The 15,395-nt window shown below is 39.2% G+C and overlaps 1 protein-coding gene across 1 annotated transcript in view; it reads left to right on the top strand.

The window, feature by feature from the left end:
• Nucleotides 1-9,826, top strand: part of SLC26A5 (solute carrier family 26 member 5) — a 69,046-nt gene extending 59,220 nt beyond the window's left edge. Inside the window, exons 17-19 of the mRNA XM_063448151.1 lie at nucleotides 1,551-1,775; nucleotides 6,454-6,508; nucleotides 9,208-9,826. Of these exons, the coding sequence (XP_063304221.1) occupies nucleotides 1,551-1,775; nucleotides 6,454-6,508; nucleotides 9,208-9,383 (456 nt within the window). The 3' untranslated portion in view covers nucleotides 9,384-9,826. The remainder of the gene's footprint in view (nucleotides 1-1,550; nucleotides 1,776-6,453; nucleotides 6,509-9,207) is intronic.
• The last annotated feature ends 5,569 nt before the right edge of the window (nucleotides 9,827-15,395 follow it).

Consider the following 15,395-nt stretch of genomic DNA (forward strand, 5'->3'; position numbering starts at 1 on the left):
AGTGCAGGAAAATGTGAGTCTCTGTAAGGGTAACAGCATGTATAGCAGTATGTGCAACAGTGTGAGTAGTAGTATGTGTGTGTATAGTGTGAGGAAAAGTATTGTGACAAACCGCCGGACACACCGACCAGATGCCTCCGCCAATCGCTGCTTCCTTGGTGCTCACCGAGTACCACAAGCACTCCACCAGACACCATCAGCAACGTAGTCCCCACGTCCAGCGTTACAGCTTGGCTGGGAACTCGCCATCCTCCACTCACCCTGGACCCAAGACCAGGATCCAGCTTCTAGTGGGTGAACTTCCTCTACTCCAGAGAGTATAACAGGAACAGCTCTTATAATAGCTAGTGATTATAATCCCAGGGGAGTATAGTGCTATAGCAATCCCCAGGGTAGATACAGCCATTTCCCCCACACATGAGATAAGACTCTATGTTGAGGGTAAGCAAGAGAGGCATGCCAGAAAATTGAAGAAAACAAAGCAAACGGAGAAGAAAGCACCAATGGTAACCACAACTGGCCTTTTATGCAAGTCCCCATGCAAGGGGCAATCCCCCCCTGGACCTGAGAGTAAACCACAGTATAAGCAAATACAAAACCAAATTGGCTCTCAGATCCAGGACACTCCCATACATAATCAGATAATCCCTCCTGGGAGATAATTGAATCAGGATCTGTACTAATCTAATCCAAATATCTCCAAGCACAGAAACACTTACTTTTTCCCAAACACCCCAAAAGTACCTCCAAAACACATGGAAGCCCCCCAAAAGTCCCCCCCCCCCCCCCCCCCCCGATAGCCCCCGATCCAGGGGACCAACATATCCAAAAATCACCCAGATTGGTTCAGGGGTTAGGGATTTCCGTGGAAGTCATAGTTTTGACCGACTGTGCATGGTCCTATGCCCAAAACCGTTCCAGGGAATTAGGGCTAACGATCGGTCTCTCTTTCTGGAGTACAAAAGTACATAATTCACATACGTTTTTAAAGGGCCCATAGTTTTTTGGCAAGAGGCTGGCCAGCAGAGCCTGTGGCGAGGTTACTTTCGCCACAAGTATGTGTGTGTGCGTGTGTGTGTGTGTGTACACGTGTGGTGATCAGTATAAGGAGCAATGTATGCATACAGTGTTGGTAGCTAATTTGTGTGTGTACCTGTCATTTCACAAGGTCACACAATGAAGTCCTCTCCCTCAATGCACAAATCTATGTGTTCAGACTGAGGGAGCAGGGCCAAGTACAGATCACATAGGGGGTATTTATCTAAGCCCTCTACGCACTTATTAACCCTTAATAGGGTACACATGGGGGTATTTATCTAAATATCCTACACACTTATTAACCCTTAGTAGGGTACACATGGGGTGGTTCGGTCCGGGCCATTCTGAGTTTAGTGAATAATGATGTATAATTCTGCTTCCCTAGATCTTCTGCACTAAACCCTATTACTAGTGTAAGTGCATGCCATGTGTATACAGTGACAGAGCATATCAACATACTTTACACTGAACATATGCTGTTTTACATTATAAATAGATTCTTCTTTTTTTAGACCAATGATGTGGAAATGGCTGTAAAGCATGAACTAATGGACGACGATCCCATGACAGATTTATCAGTAAATGATAAAAATGGATCAGCTGACAGAAATATGCATAACAGCCCATCGGAGGAACTGGAATACTTTATGTCCCCAGCCATCAATGTTCATTCCATCATTCTGGACTTCACTCCTGTCAACTTTGTAGACTCTGTTGGAGCAAAATCCCTGAAGTCGGTAAGCTGCAAGAATTTTAGCAGTTTAAATTTTTTTAATTAACAGTTTTTATTTAGATGCTGACAAGAAATGTGAACGCATATGTAACTGTGGTTCAAAAAAGCATAACTTTTATTAAATTCTATAAAAAAAAGTCTAAAAAGGCTTAGTGGGCATGAAAATATATTAGCCCTTAGTAAATATTCCTGTTTATTTCAACAATATCCAAGACTATGGCAGATAAGGGAACAGCTTGTCTATTGATTGTTCTTTGCTTCTTTCCCTATGCCTTATTTATACTGGGCTACCACTACAGGGAAAACCAGAAAAAAGCCCACATGAAAATTGCACACAGAAAAAACCCTACTGTCATAAATGCCCATACAGAAAAATGCCCACAAAGAAGAAAGCCTACTCAGAATAAAGCCCACAAAGAAAAATGCCCACACTGAATATGCACATTTATGAGCATGAATAGGCATATTACCTACATTTTATTTTGTTATCAGTATCTTACGATTAAAATATCTCCTATTCATATGCAACAATTTGCATTGTGATTTTATAGTGTATAATTAAATAATAATTTTGCTATGTTAGAAGTATACTAATTCACTGCTAAACAAAATATGTCCTATGTATGTAGAGAGCTTTAACCCCTTAAAGCGGCACTGTCATGGCCGAATCCCGTTGTTTTTTTTTGTTTTTTTTAACCGCCCTCCCGACTCTACTACATCTAATTGACCCCTTAGTCACCCCCAAATGTCCCTAAGCCCCCCATATTAACTATTTTTAATCTTTATTCTCTGCCCCGATCGTTATTCAGGGCGCCGCCATCTTTGTGTGGGTAGAGGAAGTACCTGTGGGACACGTCATCTGCCCACACTAGATAGCGCTGTAAGATTCCCGCACATACCCAATGAACCACTTGGACATGCGAACGGGAATTTCATCTATTCATTCGTCAGAAAGACGAATGAATAGAAATGTCAGACAAACAAACACTGAAGTGTTCGTTTGTTCGTTCAGTTTATTACAAGGAGGGAGCTACCGGCGCGCAGCTCTCTCCTTGTAATATGTAAAGATAGAAGCAGCAGGGAGCAGTGCTCCCCGCAACTTCCTAAGCCCCCCCCATGTCATCCCTCACTCTATGGGGGTCAATATGACCCCCATAATAGCATAAGGGAGATTAAAATCTCCCGAATGCCCCTACTCGCTATACCGCGAGTCGGGGCATGTCTACTAAACAGGCTGCTCACTATTAAAAAAAAAACTACTATCCTGCGCGGTGGGTGGGGGCCCTAAATAAGGGGGGACCTATTGTCCTCCCCCCAGCCCCCACCCCTGCACGGCAAGTGGGGGCCCTAAATAACAATAAGGGGGGACCAATTGCCCTCCTCCCAGCCCTGAGCGGTGGGTGGGGGCCAAAAAGATAATGAGGGGGGGAACCTACTGTCCTCCCCCCGGCCCCCACCCCTGTGCAGTGGGTGGGGGACATAAATTACAAAGGGGCAGACCTACTGTCCCCCCCCCGACCCCCACCCTTGAGCGGTGGCTAGGGGCCATAAAGATAATGAGGGGGGTGAACTTCTGTCTTCCCCCCGGCCCCACCCCTGGGCGGCGGGTGGGGGCCATAAAGATAATGAGGGGGGGGATCTAGTGTCCTCCCCCCACTAGCCCCCACCCCTGCGCGGCGGGTGGGGGCCCTAAATAACAATAAGGGGGGACCTATTGTCCTCCCCTTCGCCCCCACCCCTGAGCGGTGGGTGGGGGCCATAAATTACAATGGGGGGTGGACCTACTGTCCTCGTCCCACTAGCCCCCCCCCTGGGCGGCGGGGGTGGCCATAAAGATAATGAGGGGGGGGGACCTACTGTCCTCGTCCCACCGGCCCCCACCCCTAGGCGGCGGGTAGGGGCCATAAAGATAATGAGGGGGTGGACCTACTGTGCGGCGGGTGGGCGCCCTAAGGCAAATCCCCTCCCCCCCATCAAAGGTGACTAGGGGTCCCCAAGCCCCTAGTCACCCACCCCCCCACCCAAATAAAAAGTTACCCCTTACCTACCCCCCTCACCATACAAAATAGTGAGGGGGGAATAAAATAACTAACCTGTAAAGACAAATTAAACTTACCATTTGACTTCTTCTTTTTTCTAAAATCTTCATTTTTCAGCCCCAAAAAAGACCAAATAAAAAAAACATCATACCCGTCGAACTTAAAATAAAATAAAAAACCTGAGCGCCCCAAAAAAAACTTGACGAAAAAGAAAAAAACAGAGCGCCAAAAAAAAATAATCCTTCTTCACCCAGTGAAGGCTTGCCCCGCCCTGCAATTAGGCTAAGAACACTCTGATTGGTTGGTTTAAGCCAATCAGAGTGCTCTTTGTCATTTTACACAGCGTGGGAAAATTCCAAAGAACTTTCCCACGCTGTGTAAAATGACACAGAGCACTCTGATTGGGTGGCTTGAAATCCATCTTTAAAGTCAGAGGCAATTGTACAAGTTCTGACCAAAACAATACCTAGAATTTGAGCGATCTATGTCTGTTCAACCATAATTTACCTCTTTTATATTAAGTATACCCACATGTTTTATATATCATTTTTTTCAGGAGAAACAAGGATTTCATTTCACATCAAATATTAATTTATATATAATTTAAATTAAATCTAAAAAAAAAATTGAGATAGTAAGAAATTTGGCTATTTTTCAACTGCTACATGACATTCTAACTATGAATATCAAACTATTCTTTTAGCTTTTACTGAAATAAAAAATACATATTTGTATGCTGTGAGGTCCCACGAGAACAACGATGCCCCCTATGTACAGGTTTCATCGTGTTTTGGAAAGTTAGAGTCAAATAAAGAGCTTGCCCATTGCAATTTTACACATTGAAATTTGCCAGATTGGTTTGTGGGCCTATCTTGCCTTTGAGACCATATAGTAGCCCAGGAATGAGAATTATCTCCATCTTGGCATACCATTTTCAAAAGTTTGCAGCTCAGTGTATTCAAAATGGGGTATGTCCAGTCTTCGTTAGTAGACACTCAGTCACAAACCCTGGCCAAACTTAGTGTTCAGATTATTTTTTTGCAGTTTTTTTGTGAAAAAGCTTTACTGATGATATCATTTTAATTATACATTCCCCTGTTTTAAAACACTCATATCTGTGTTCAGCAGTTTCACAAGTACAACAGTGCTCCTTATGAATGAAAGCCTTGTTTCTCCTGAAATAAATTCATATATAATAAGTGTGGGTACACTTAGTATATAAAAGAGGTAAATTATGGTTGAACAGACATAGATCGCTCAAATTCTAGGTTTTGTTTTGGTCAGAACTTGTACAATTGCCTCTGACCTTAAGGGGTTAAAGCCCTCTACATACACAGGCCACATTTTGTTAAGCAGTGAATTAGTATACTTCTAACATATCAAGATTATTATTTAATTATACATTATAAAATCACAATTCAAATTGTTGCATATGAATATGAGATATTTTAATCATAAGATATTGATCAAATTAAATGTAGATAATATACCAATTCATGCTCATCAATGGTCAAAATTACTATATGTGCATATTATTCAGTGTGGGCTTTTTTCCATGTGGGCTTTTTTCTGTGCAGGCAATTTTTCTTTGTGGGCATTTTTCTTGTGGGCATATATGACGGTGGGTTTTTTCTGTGTGCAATTTTCATGTGGCCCTTTTTCGGAGAACCTACTACAGGTATTTAAGTGCATATGTAATCCCCCTAGAGTCGACATAGGGGTACTACATCTCTGCTAGCATTAACATGTTTGTGCTTATCTATTCAGAAAATAGCTTGACAGGATACTAGTGACCTATATTGGTAGATAACAGGTTCTACATCCCAGGAATTTGAATAATGGGTTTGTCTAGATTTATACTTTTGAATGAACTTAAACTGGTGACTACTAATATTTCTTTTGAAAAATCATTAAAAAAAAAAAAAAAAAAAAACTATTCTAAGACATTGAAGATAGAAAAATAAACTAAGGATTATTATATTTTTATGTGCATTAGGTCCGTCTAGGCTTTTTTTGTATGATAACTAATAAATTGTGTTTTATTGAACCACAGTTACATTTGAGTTCCATCTCCTTTCACCTCTATTTTTATTGACAAAAAATGGTTACACAAGGAACAGTAAGAGCGGAGCAGTGTTAAAATAAAATTGACAAAGTTGGAGACTAAAGTTATAACTACGCTTAAAAAGGTAAACAGCAGAATATCCCGATTCCAGTTTAAATAGTTACAGCCCTTGAAAATCAACCTGATTAGCTTACGTCTAACATTGGGCAGTGTACATCGAAGGGCTGGCTGCATTTGGCCTAGGGTGGCACATACCAATAAATAATTAAGGCCAAACTAGTATATTGTCTTACCACACTCCACTCCCTTTCTAAATGTTATATTAAATGTTTTATACTTGTACTGCAATATTTGTGCTACAAAAATGATTCAATGCTATACTAGTGGCCTGAGGGCAAATTCCTTCCTGCCTTCCTTGCCAGCCCTCCCCTGGCAATGTAGTTTTACATCACCTACACAGCTCGGCCTGGGCTGGGACAGGAGCAAGAATGGGCCTGGCTAATAACACATGTCAGTAATTGGATTCATTCTTTGTTTGTGTGCAATGTATTATTTTCTAATGTGCTTTTTATTCTCAGGCAATGAAGGAGTATAAAGAAATTGGTGTTGATGTCCTTCTATCTGGCTGCAATGGTAAGCTTTTTCAAAATGATAACCCTGTCTACACAGGGGTTAAACTTCATGGGTACACATTGCTTTTTAGCCAATGATCTTGGAAATGTCATCAAAACTAATTTAAACAGACACTCTTCAAAATGAACATATTTTTTTTACTATTTTGTTTTACAAGTTTTAACTGGTGAGGTAGCTCAGTTGGTAGTCATTCCCTGACTACCAAGCCTGTTCAAAAATGCAAGGTCACAGGTTCAAATCCCAGAAGGTTCAACTCAGCCCTTCATCCTTCCGAGGTTGATAAAATGAATACCATCAATTGGGTAATAGTAACATATATTGCTATTCAGCTGCCGATTTGGTTAATTCCAAGAGCGTGCGCTGAAAAGCACCTTAAGTCCCACTTGGAGAAAGGTGTTATACAAATACTAGTTATTATTATTAAATATTAGTTATTATTGTTAACATTAAACATACCTGTAATCCTGAGCTGGGACAGTTTCCCTGTCTGTTGTTCACTGTGATATCATCTTGATTGATGATATCTTATCCAATCAGATGCTTCATATAAAGAAACAATGAGGATCTCTGGTATGTGCTCTGCCAAGCCAATGCTTTTCATTGAGAAGCACTAAACCCAACACTTCTCATTAAAAAGCATTAGGGGGGGGGGGCGGCAGGCTTTCCTGGACTCTCTACTACCTACCCCGGCGGATTCTGCCCTCCTGTTGCCCGGACTAGGCGGTCCAGGTCCGACACTGCTATGGCCCACAGGACACCAGCTAATAGACTCTGCCCGGATCCCTACCCTGGTGGACAATCATACCCAGCCACACCGAAATGACAAACGGGGCATCGGCTAACCGCAAGTCAGCTCATACCGGGAGGCACCATGCCCGTCACACAGACGACTCCCAGAACCTGTACCAGTTCATGCAAGTTAGACCAGCCAGGGTGAAATAATACACTTAGACCCAGCATGGTTACACTTTAAGCTTCAGAACTCACTATACCAGCTTAATCCTCTATTACACACATTAGGCACCTTAGCCAGGTTGACTGCAAGTATGTCTATTACAATTCGCTTACTGATATATCAACAAGTTCAAATGATGTGCACATACACAAAATGATAGCAATGTCTGGTTACTCGTTATGCCTAGCTCTTAGTTTGCCTTATTTAATTATGGTATATATTTCCTACTCTGAGAAAAATAAGAAAAACTGTGCAATGTTAAACAATGCCATACTAATGTTATCGTGTGTCTTTATATTTGCCTGCGCCAGCTGTTGTGGCAGTGCAGACATGGCTGTTCATCTCAAGCACAAATAAAATAAAGAATTAAAAACTAAAAACTAAACTAAAAGCATTAGTGGTGGTTGATGACAACATAATGTGCATGATGAGAAATGTGAAGACCTTGCAAAATCAATTTTTATCATTGCCAGTGACAGCATCTTTGCTCCAAAATCTCTATATTAAGATGTAGTGGTTTTAGTTCTTAAAATGACCCTTTAAGAACAATTTCAATTCCTCTGTGATAATATGTGACAATATAAAATAAACCAATATACAATGCTGACGATGTCATAGGAAGAAGAGAAAAATATTTTTTATTACAATGTTTGTGTTACATATGGGAATCTCCTCCATGCTCAACAAATAAATTAAGAGCCAAAGTTAAAGTCTTTCTCAAACCCTTTTTAATTTAAAAAAGAATAACGCCCCCCCCCCCCCCCCCCCCCCCAGCAATGGGTGCCTAGTAAACACAGTTTAGTTGTCAATTGTTCCTAAAATGATTTGACTATTTATCCTGGTAGATAACTAACTGCATGTCAAAGGGACTGGGTTTCCTTAAAGAAACACTATAACCATCTCATCTGGTCAACTTGGTTATAGTGCCTGGAGTCCCTTGGTGCAGTCCCTCCATTTTGTGGTAAACCATTTTTGAGCAGTTTAACACTTTAACACCTGATCACCCATAACCCATTGTAGGTATGGCTAAAGTAGTGATTACACTATTTCTTAGCCATTTCAATTTGTGCCAGCAATAGGCAGCTGTCAACTCAAACTCTTAGTCGCTTAAATTGGTCAGCTGAAACTCTTAGCCAATCACTGCCACAGATTGCTACTTGGGCTAATGCATCATTATCAGCCAAGAAGAGACATGAGGACATGGGCTGCTGGGGATTCTTGTTTTCAGCATTAAATCATTAAAAATAAAAGTGAATGGAAGTTCAGCACAAAGGGCTCCAGACACTATAACCACTTCAATGATATGAGGCAATTACAGTGTCTCTTTAAATGACAGCCTTTTACTATCTGACTTTTGAGTACTGAAGGTTTTATTTCTCTCCATAAGACACAGACAGAATATTTAAAAACAAAATCTTTAGACATTGATTGTATCTCTATGCCCTGCACTGTAGGGCTTTATGGGTAGTACATGGGTCTGTAGAAGTTGTATGTCCATTAGCAAGGTTTTACTTCTGAAGGGACAACACTGTAACCAGCAAGATGGAAGTGCTTTAGTATGGATAATGTGGGACATATATTGAACATCTATCTGTTTGTGAACTACAGTTCCCATAAACATATTAGCCACTTGTGGGAGTACTACTCCACAAATGTCCCTTGATCCATTATTTGTATGCATTATTGAAAAGCAAATACCATCTCCATGTGCTAATATATCCTCTTTATTTATCCTATTTTACAGCACTGGTTGTACGAGATCTAACCAGTTTAAATTTCTTTGACAAAAACATCGAGAAAGACCTTCTATTTCACAGTATTCATGATGCTATGATCCACTGCAAGTTTAAAGCCTCTTCCTCAGCACTCACATCTTCAGAGGAGCAGGTTCTGACCTCAGATACAATCAGCCAGATCTGAACCTTGCTGCACCCCACGAGACCTCACATCACATCACCCTTCTATAAGATGACAGTGCAATAACCTGGTCAGACATTTTGTCTTAAGGGAGGTAACCTTGTTTGCCTCCCCTACTACCCAAAGGATCACATGTTTACTCAATAACCTTTTTTCACAGTCTAACACCATGTTACTGGCACTTTATGTGTTGTCAAGAGGCAAAATGGGTAGATGTGAGCTCAAGATAACTGGTCGGTCATATTTGACCCCGTATTCAACCGTTTTTATTAACATTTCAGTGTAAAAGAGTGCATAATGGTGAGAAAATGAGCAGTAGAATGTGTTAGTTGTACTTAAGGTACATTTTACCTTCCTAAAATACAGTAGAAAAGACAAATCAATCAAACTAAATCTAGAAAAGGTACTTCTTTGTTTGTGAAATAAGTCACATGGGGTTTGTCCTATATGATATGGGGTTTGTCCTATATTATCCAGTGAGGGTGTTCTGGAGCTTGACAAATGCACTTTACCCAGAGTGGTTGGGCATTGATTTCCCAATGGTCCATTGCAAGCCATTCTAGTAGCTAAAAGGTCACACAAAAATCTTACTTATGTGAGTAATAATATTTGTGAAAGTGTTGAAAGACACCTATACTGATAACGGAGGGAAAACGCCTATTCTCATATATATGTTTTTAAAAAAATTTAAACATTACATTGGTTTTATAATTGCACTGTTAGAGTATCAAAGTAACATATCCTATGTTTGTGTCCTTGGTTGCAGTGGGCAAATAAGAGCTATAGATGAAAGGGAGAGGAGGATTATTTAAAATATTTAAAGGTTTATTTACTAAAGTGACAATTCAAAATTAATTGCACAATAGCTGAATTGAATGAATAGCTGGTTTAGAGAATTTGTCCAGTTTAGCTGTTTTAACCTTAAAGCAGCACTGTCACCCTCATCTCCACCTCAAATGAGTATTTGATAAAGAGGGGAAAGTGGCTGTGTCTATGGAGGATCATGTGACCTCAGTGTTCTACCCATGTGCACAACGATGACGTGGTCTCCTGGAAACTGAAACACCAGGAGCTGAAGAGAACAGCTGCGGCCATAAGGGACAGGTACAAGTATTACTCACTTTCCCCTGCACCCCACTACAACAGGACACCCAGCAGCAAACCTACCATAAAGGGTCTTGGCAAATTATGCAAAGACCCTTCTTTAAATTTAAAATTTACTTTGAATTTTCACTTAAAGGACCACTATAGTGCCAGGAAAACAAACTCGTTTTCCTGGCACTATAGGGTCTTTAGGTGTGTGTCCCACCCTCAGGGTCCCACTCTCGCCAGGCTGAAGGGCCGGGCTCCCTCCAGTGCCGGGCTCCCTCAGCGCTGGGGAACTCTCCTCCCTCTTCCGACGTCAGCACTGAATCCGCGCGCATTCAATCAGTCCATAGGAAAGCATTTATCAATGCTTACCTATGGACGTCAGCATCTTCTCACTGTGATTTTCACAGTGAGAAGCGCCTCCAGCGGCTGTTAATGAGACAGCCACTAGAGGCTGGATTAACCCTATTGTAAACATAGCAGTTTCACTGAAGCTGCAGGGTTAACCCTAGATGGACCTGGCACCCAGACCACTTCATTGAGCTGAAGTGGTCTGGGTGCCTATAGTGGTCCTTTAAGTAAATAATCCAGTTATAGTTTTACCACAGAGCTTTCATTACATTATTTATATGTGGCTATATGGGGGGTAGGGGGTAGATACCATAGTACATCTTGTATAGATCTGAGGATTTGTCTAGAGAATTCTTGTTTGTGAGTTACTAGAAGTCATCACTTATCCACATCTTCGATGTTGTTTTATATGGTCATTATGGTCTTCTAAAAAAAAGAAGTGTGTACTAGACTTTACCATAGTGGTATATTTAATATCAAGGAGGCAGCTTATTAAACAGCTTAAAAGGGTATTGGCTATAATTGCAGTAAGTGGCATTTTAACCTTCTACTCAGGGCTGTCTTTAATGTTAACGGACCCTAGGCCTGCCTCTATTTGTTGATTGGCTTTCTGCCCCCTTTACCTCAGTATCCACCTCAAATACCTAAACTTTCATCACCATGTACTCAAGCCTGATTACATACATCCCAAATTATTTTACCCGCCTCAAACCTTTATACATACATCTCACATTGTACCTCGATCCATCATTCCCTTTCATTGACCATTACTCTTGTACATCCAGTATCTCCACCGTAAAAAAAAACTGCCCAACACCATTCTCAATCCATAATATACTCATTTCAGCCATCAGCTCCATTTTCTCTTTTCTGGATGATTCAAGCCTTACCAGTTTGCATTTCAGGGCTAGACAGGCCACAGTGGGGAACCTTTTCTTAGCGATGCACTTGACAAATACGGTGTTACCTCGTGTTGCACACATTGTAAAAGCACAAGCCAGTGTCGAGAAGGGCAGTCACACCATGATGTGTCTGTTTATATTTAGGTTTTGTTAGTATATTGCTCTGCAGGTGTTTCTTCCTTTATAGGGCTAATGTTGCCCTAAAATGCTGCCAAGTAGAGGACAGAATGAAAGACCCCCAGTTCTTACACATGTCCTGTTGGGCAGGGACAAGCACAATCATTAAAATAACGGTGATCACAATGCATCAATTGGGATCAAGGTGATTTTATTATCCTGTTTCTCTACCACGTAGGTCCTATTTTTGCCTTTTTTTTTTTGCCAGTGACATTTCCAACACACCTTTCTTGTCTAATGCAATCTGATTTTGTTGTTTCTGGAGAAATGTAGAACTGCTGAAGCTTTGTAACATCTTTGAAGAACATTCACAGAAAATTATATTCAAAAGAACATTCAGAGCACCTTTGAACACTTACTTTCTTTAATTGGTGTGAAATCAATGTGCATATAATAGAGTAAGAATGACATCTTACACATTGAAATGTCTTTCAAAAGGTGTGAAATGCTCCTTGTGTATGATGAAAAATTATAGTAGTTTTTTTGTTCAATTTTTGAGATGTAGTTGCATCTTTCTTTTTTGTTTGTAGTACATTGTACATTTTAAAATTTTTGAGAGATATTATTGTATATACTATTTCAAGAGAAATATTTAAAGACTGGACCTAAAAGCAAATATATATTTAAGGGCAAAACATAGAAAGCCTTAATGCCGTTAAACTGTGACATTTCTCATCCATACCCCAATTTATTGTTTTCGTCTGAGAATAGAAACTATATTTGTATCCATATAGCAATCCGTTATGCTGGAGAAAGTTTTTATATATTTTTTTTTTAGAACTTCATTCATTATTTATAAACAAGTACTGATTATTTAAGGTCTGTTACACGTGATGAATAGTTACATTTCTAAATGCTTTTACTGAAAATGCATATTACCTGTGTGACTTTTTTACAGGTCAATTCAATAATTGCTAAAATCCAAATTGCTAAATTAATGCGAAAATAGCCACAATGTGACTATAGCAAAGTTGGAGAATATTTCCGAATAAGCACCTTTTGCCAATATTTTGCAATTTGGTTTTCAATTCACGGCAGTGAAGTCAATGGTTGGCTTTGGTTACTTGTTCTTTAAAGTCATTTTCAGTGTTGTATTTTATGTGGTACAGAAAAGATATAGTGCCAACCAACTTGAGACATATGGCCAAAATAGTGGAGTTGAAGATTTTAGTTTAATTATTCTATTGTAGTTTAAGTAGGCTGTCAACATACTGCAAGTCACTATTTATTGAATACACTTACGTGGATTTTTCCTGCGATGTGATTGTTTTACATCAATGGTTCTTAACCCTTTTTGTCATGGAATCATTTTATGCATATTTAGTAACACCTTCTTCAAGTGTAACATAAATTCTGTAAAACACCTTCATTGGACTTGTCCCAAAGCAATAAAACTATACCATTACAGTAAGCAATTGTTGTGGTCTGTTATTGAGGCCTGATCAATATTATATATCTGTTAATACAAGTGAGGACCCACTAAAAGCCCATGGGATCCATTTTGAAGTCTCTACCCAGGGTTAAGAACCACTGTTGTAGAATTTCCTATTTGAATTTGATGTACCTTTCCAGAAGAGAGAGAATTTGATAGCGAAATATTTTTGTATCCATTTTAATGTAGGTTTTTGTTTCCTCACATTAATGTACTCATATTACTAGGCCTCCTCTTCACTCAGAATTAATATGTCTGTATGTATGCGTTGGTAAATATCTGACTCACTTAGCTAAAATACATTTTTTTTGTAATTGTAAATTGATTTATTTACATATTTCTATTTTGTCATGCATTTCTACTTATTTTGCTTTAAGTCAAGATTTACCTTAATAGTGTTTAGTGATGCTCGGGTTATTTCTCAATATTTTATAGTGTAAATAAATAAAAATGCCAGTAATCAATAGAGAAGACAAGTAAGTTCACAACATTGGATGATTATATATATACTGTTTTACAATAGATTCCTTAGGATAAGTTACAGTTGGCATTGTGTTACAAGACACAAGGTAGGTAGATATCCAACACAAATTTGTTACAATACTTCTTTCTATTGAAATCAAGAGATTGATTTATAGTGAAGGTACAAAGACTGTATGAGAACTTTAGCTCACATTTTACAAACTATTAAGAGTGAGGGGGTTGACTCATAGCAGCAGCAAAACTTGCATGTCTGCAGTTATAAGCCACTATGTGCAGAGGGAGAGAGGTCCTTGGTGTTACCATAACCTATGCAAGGAAGTCTGGCCCTAGGCTATGCTATTGTAGAGCAGATTAAGGTCAAATTCTCAAAAATGGCAGATTCACTTTAACCAGCATGGTTAATGTTAGTTACATAACTATATAATTTCTCAGATACAACAAATTATTGTTTTATTGTCAAATGTGTACATACTACTCGTACACAGCCAAATTACAATATGTATCTTGGTGATGGAAGCTTTGTGTTTTATTGCCTTGTTTATAAATATTGTTTACTGCTTTCTAGTATTTAAAGGCAGAAATGGCACCAAATACATGCAGAGTGGCAAATCATCTCAAGGTTAATTTGTAACCTGATGTAAAAAAAAAAAATGTTTCTACAAATTTAAAATGTTCGTAAATGTAGCACCTTAAAGTGACAAATAACACAACACGACTGAAACAGCACACCTTAAACTAATTAGCGCTCTGCTATCCAGATTTGAGGTAGTCAGGTTGTTCACAAGTAATCCTGTAAGTAGTTCAGCCTCATTCGTATAGGTTTTAAAGTGGCATTTATCATGAAAATGCCAACCCTAATGAAATGAAATACTGTGTGGCAGATGGCTCACACCTGTTGCAGCAAGTAAACAATGATCACTGTCAAAACTGGTATTTACAGGCTTTGTATGTATTCATTGGGTGAATGTTGATATTGTTACCAATGTCAGATAATAATGGTAATATTCAAAATGACATCTGTTTTGTCAGGGGGGTCAACTACAAAGCTAGATAGACAACTGCTCTTATATTTTAACATCACCAACCAAAGCACTGTCATTGTAACATTTGTGGTCATGTGGTGTGTTTTATTTTGTTTTTTATAAATCCGAATAAGTAACACTGACAAGATTATTTCTAAAGGTGAGAACGTTTGGGAGTTCTAAGTGAATTCGAAATTTAAGGCCAAAAAAGCTGATTTGGACAAATACAATATTTTAGCTCTACTTCCAGTTTGGTTATTTGGGGCTAACATGTTAAATTAACTTTGAATTCCTGGCAACACTCAATTTAGTAAATAATCCTGAAAGTTATAAAGTATCTAGTGGTAAATATTACACTATAGTATAGAATAGAAACTTTTATTCCAAATGCTAAAGTGTTCTCTTTACTTAGATTCATAAAGAAATCTAACTAAAAATGGGAGGGGGCACTTTTCCTTTTTTGTGCAGAGCATGAACTTCATTAGTTACCCATTGTAAGAGAACATTGTTCCTGAAATTTTAACCTCTTAATTTTCTTTGAAAACACCGAATTAAGATA

Source organism: Pelobates fuscus, chromosome 3 (assembly GCF_036172605.1).
Source record: "Pelobates fuscus isolate aPelFus1 chromosome 3, aPelFus1.pri, whole genome shotgun sequence".
In the NCBI taxonomy this organism is placed as follows: Eukaryota; Metazoa; Chordata; class Amphibia; order Anura; family Pelobatidae; genus Pelobates; species Pelobates fuscus.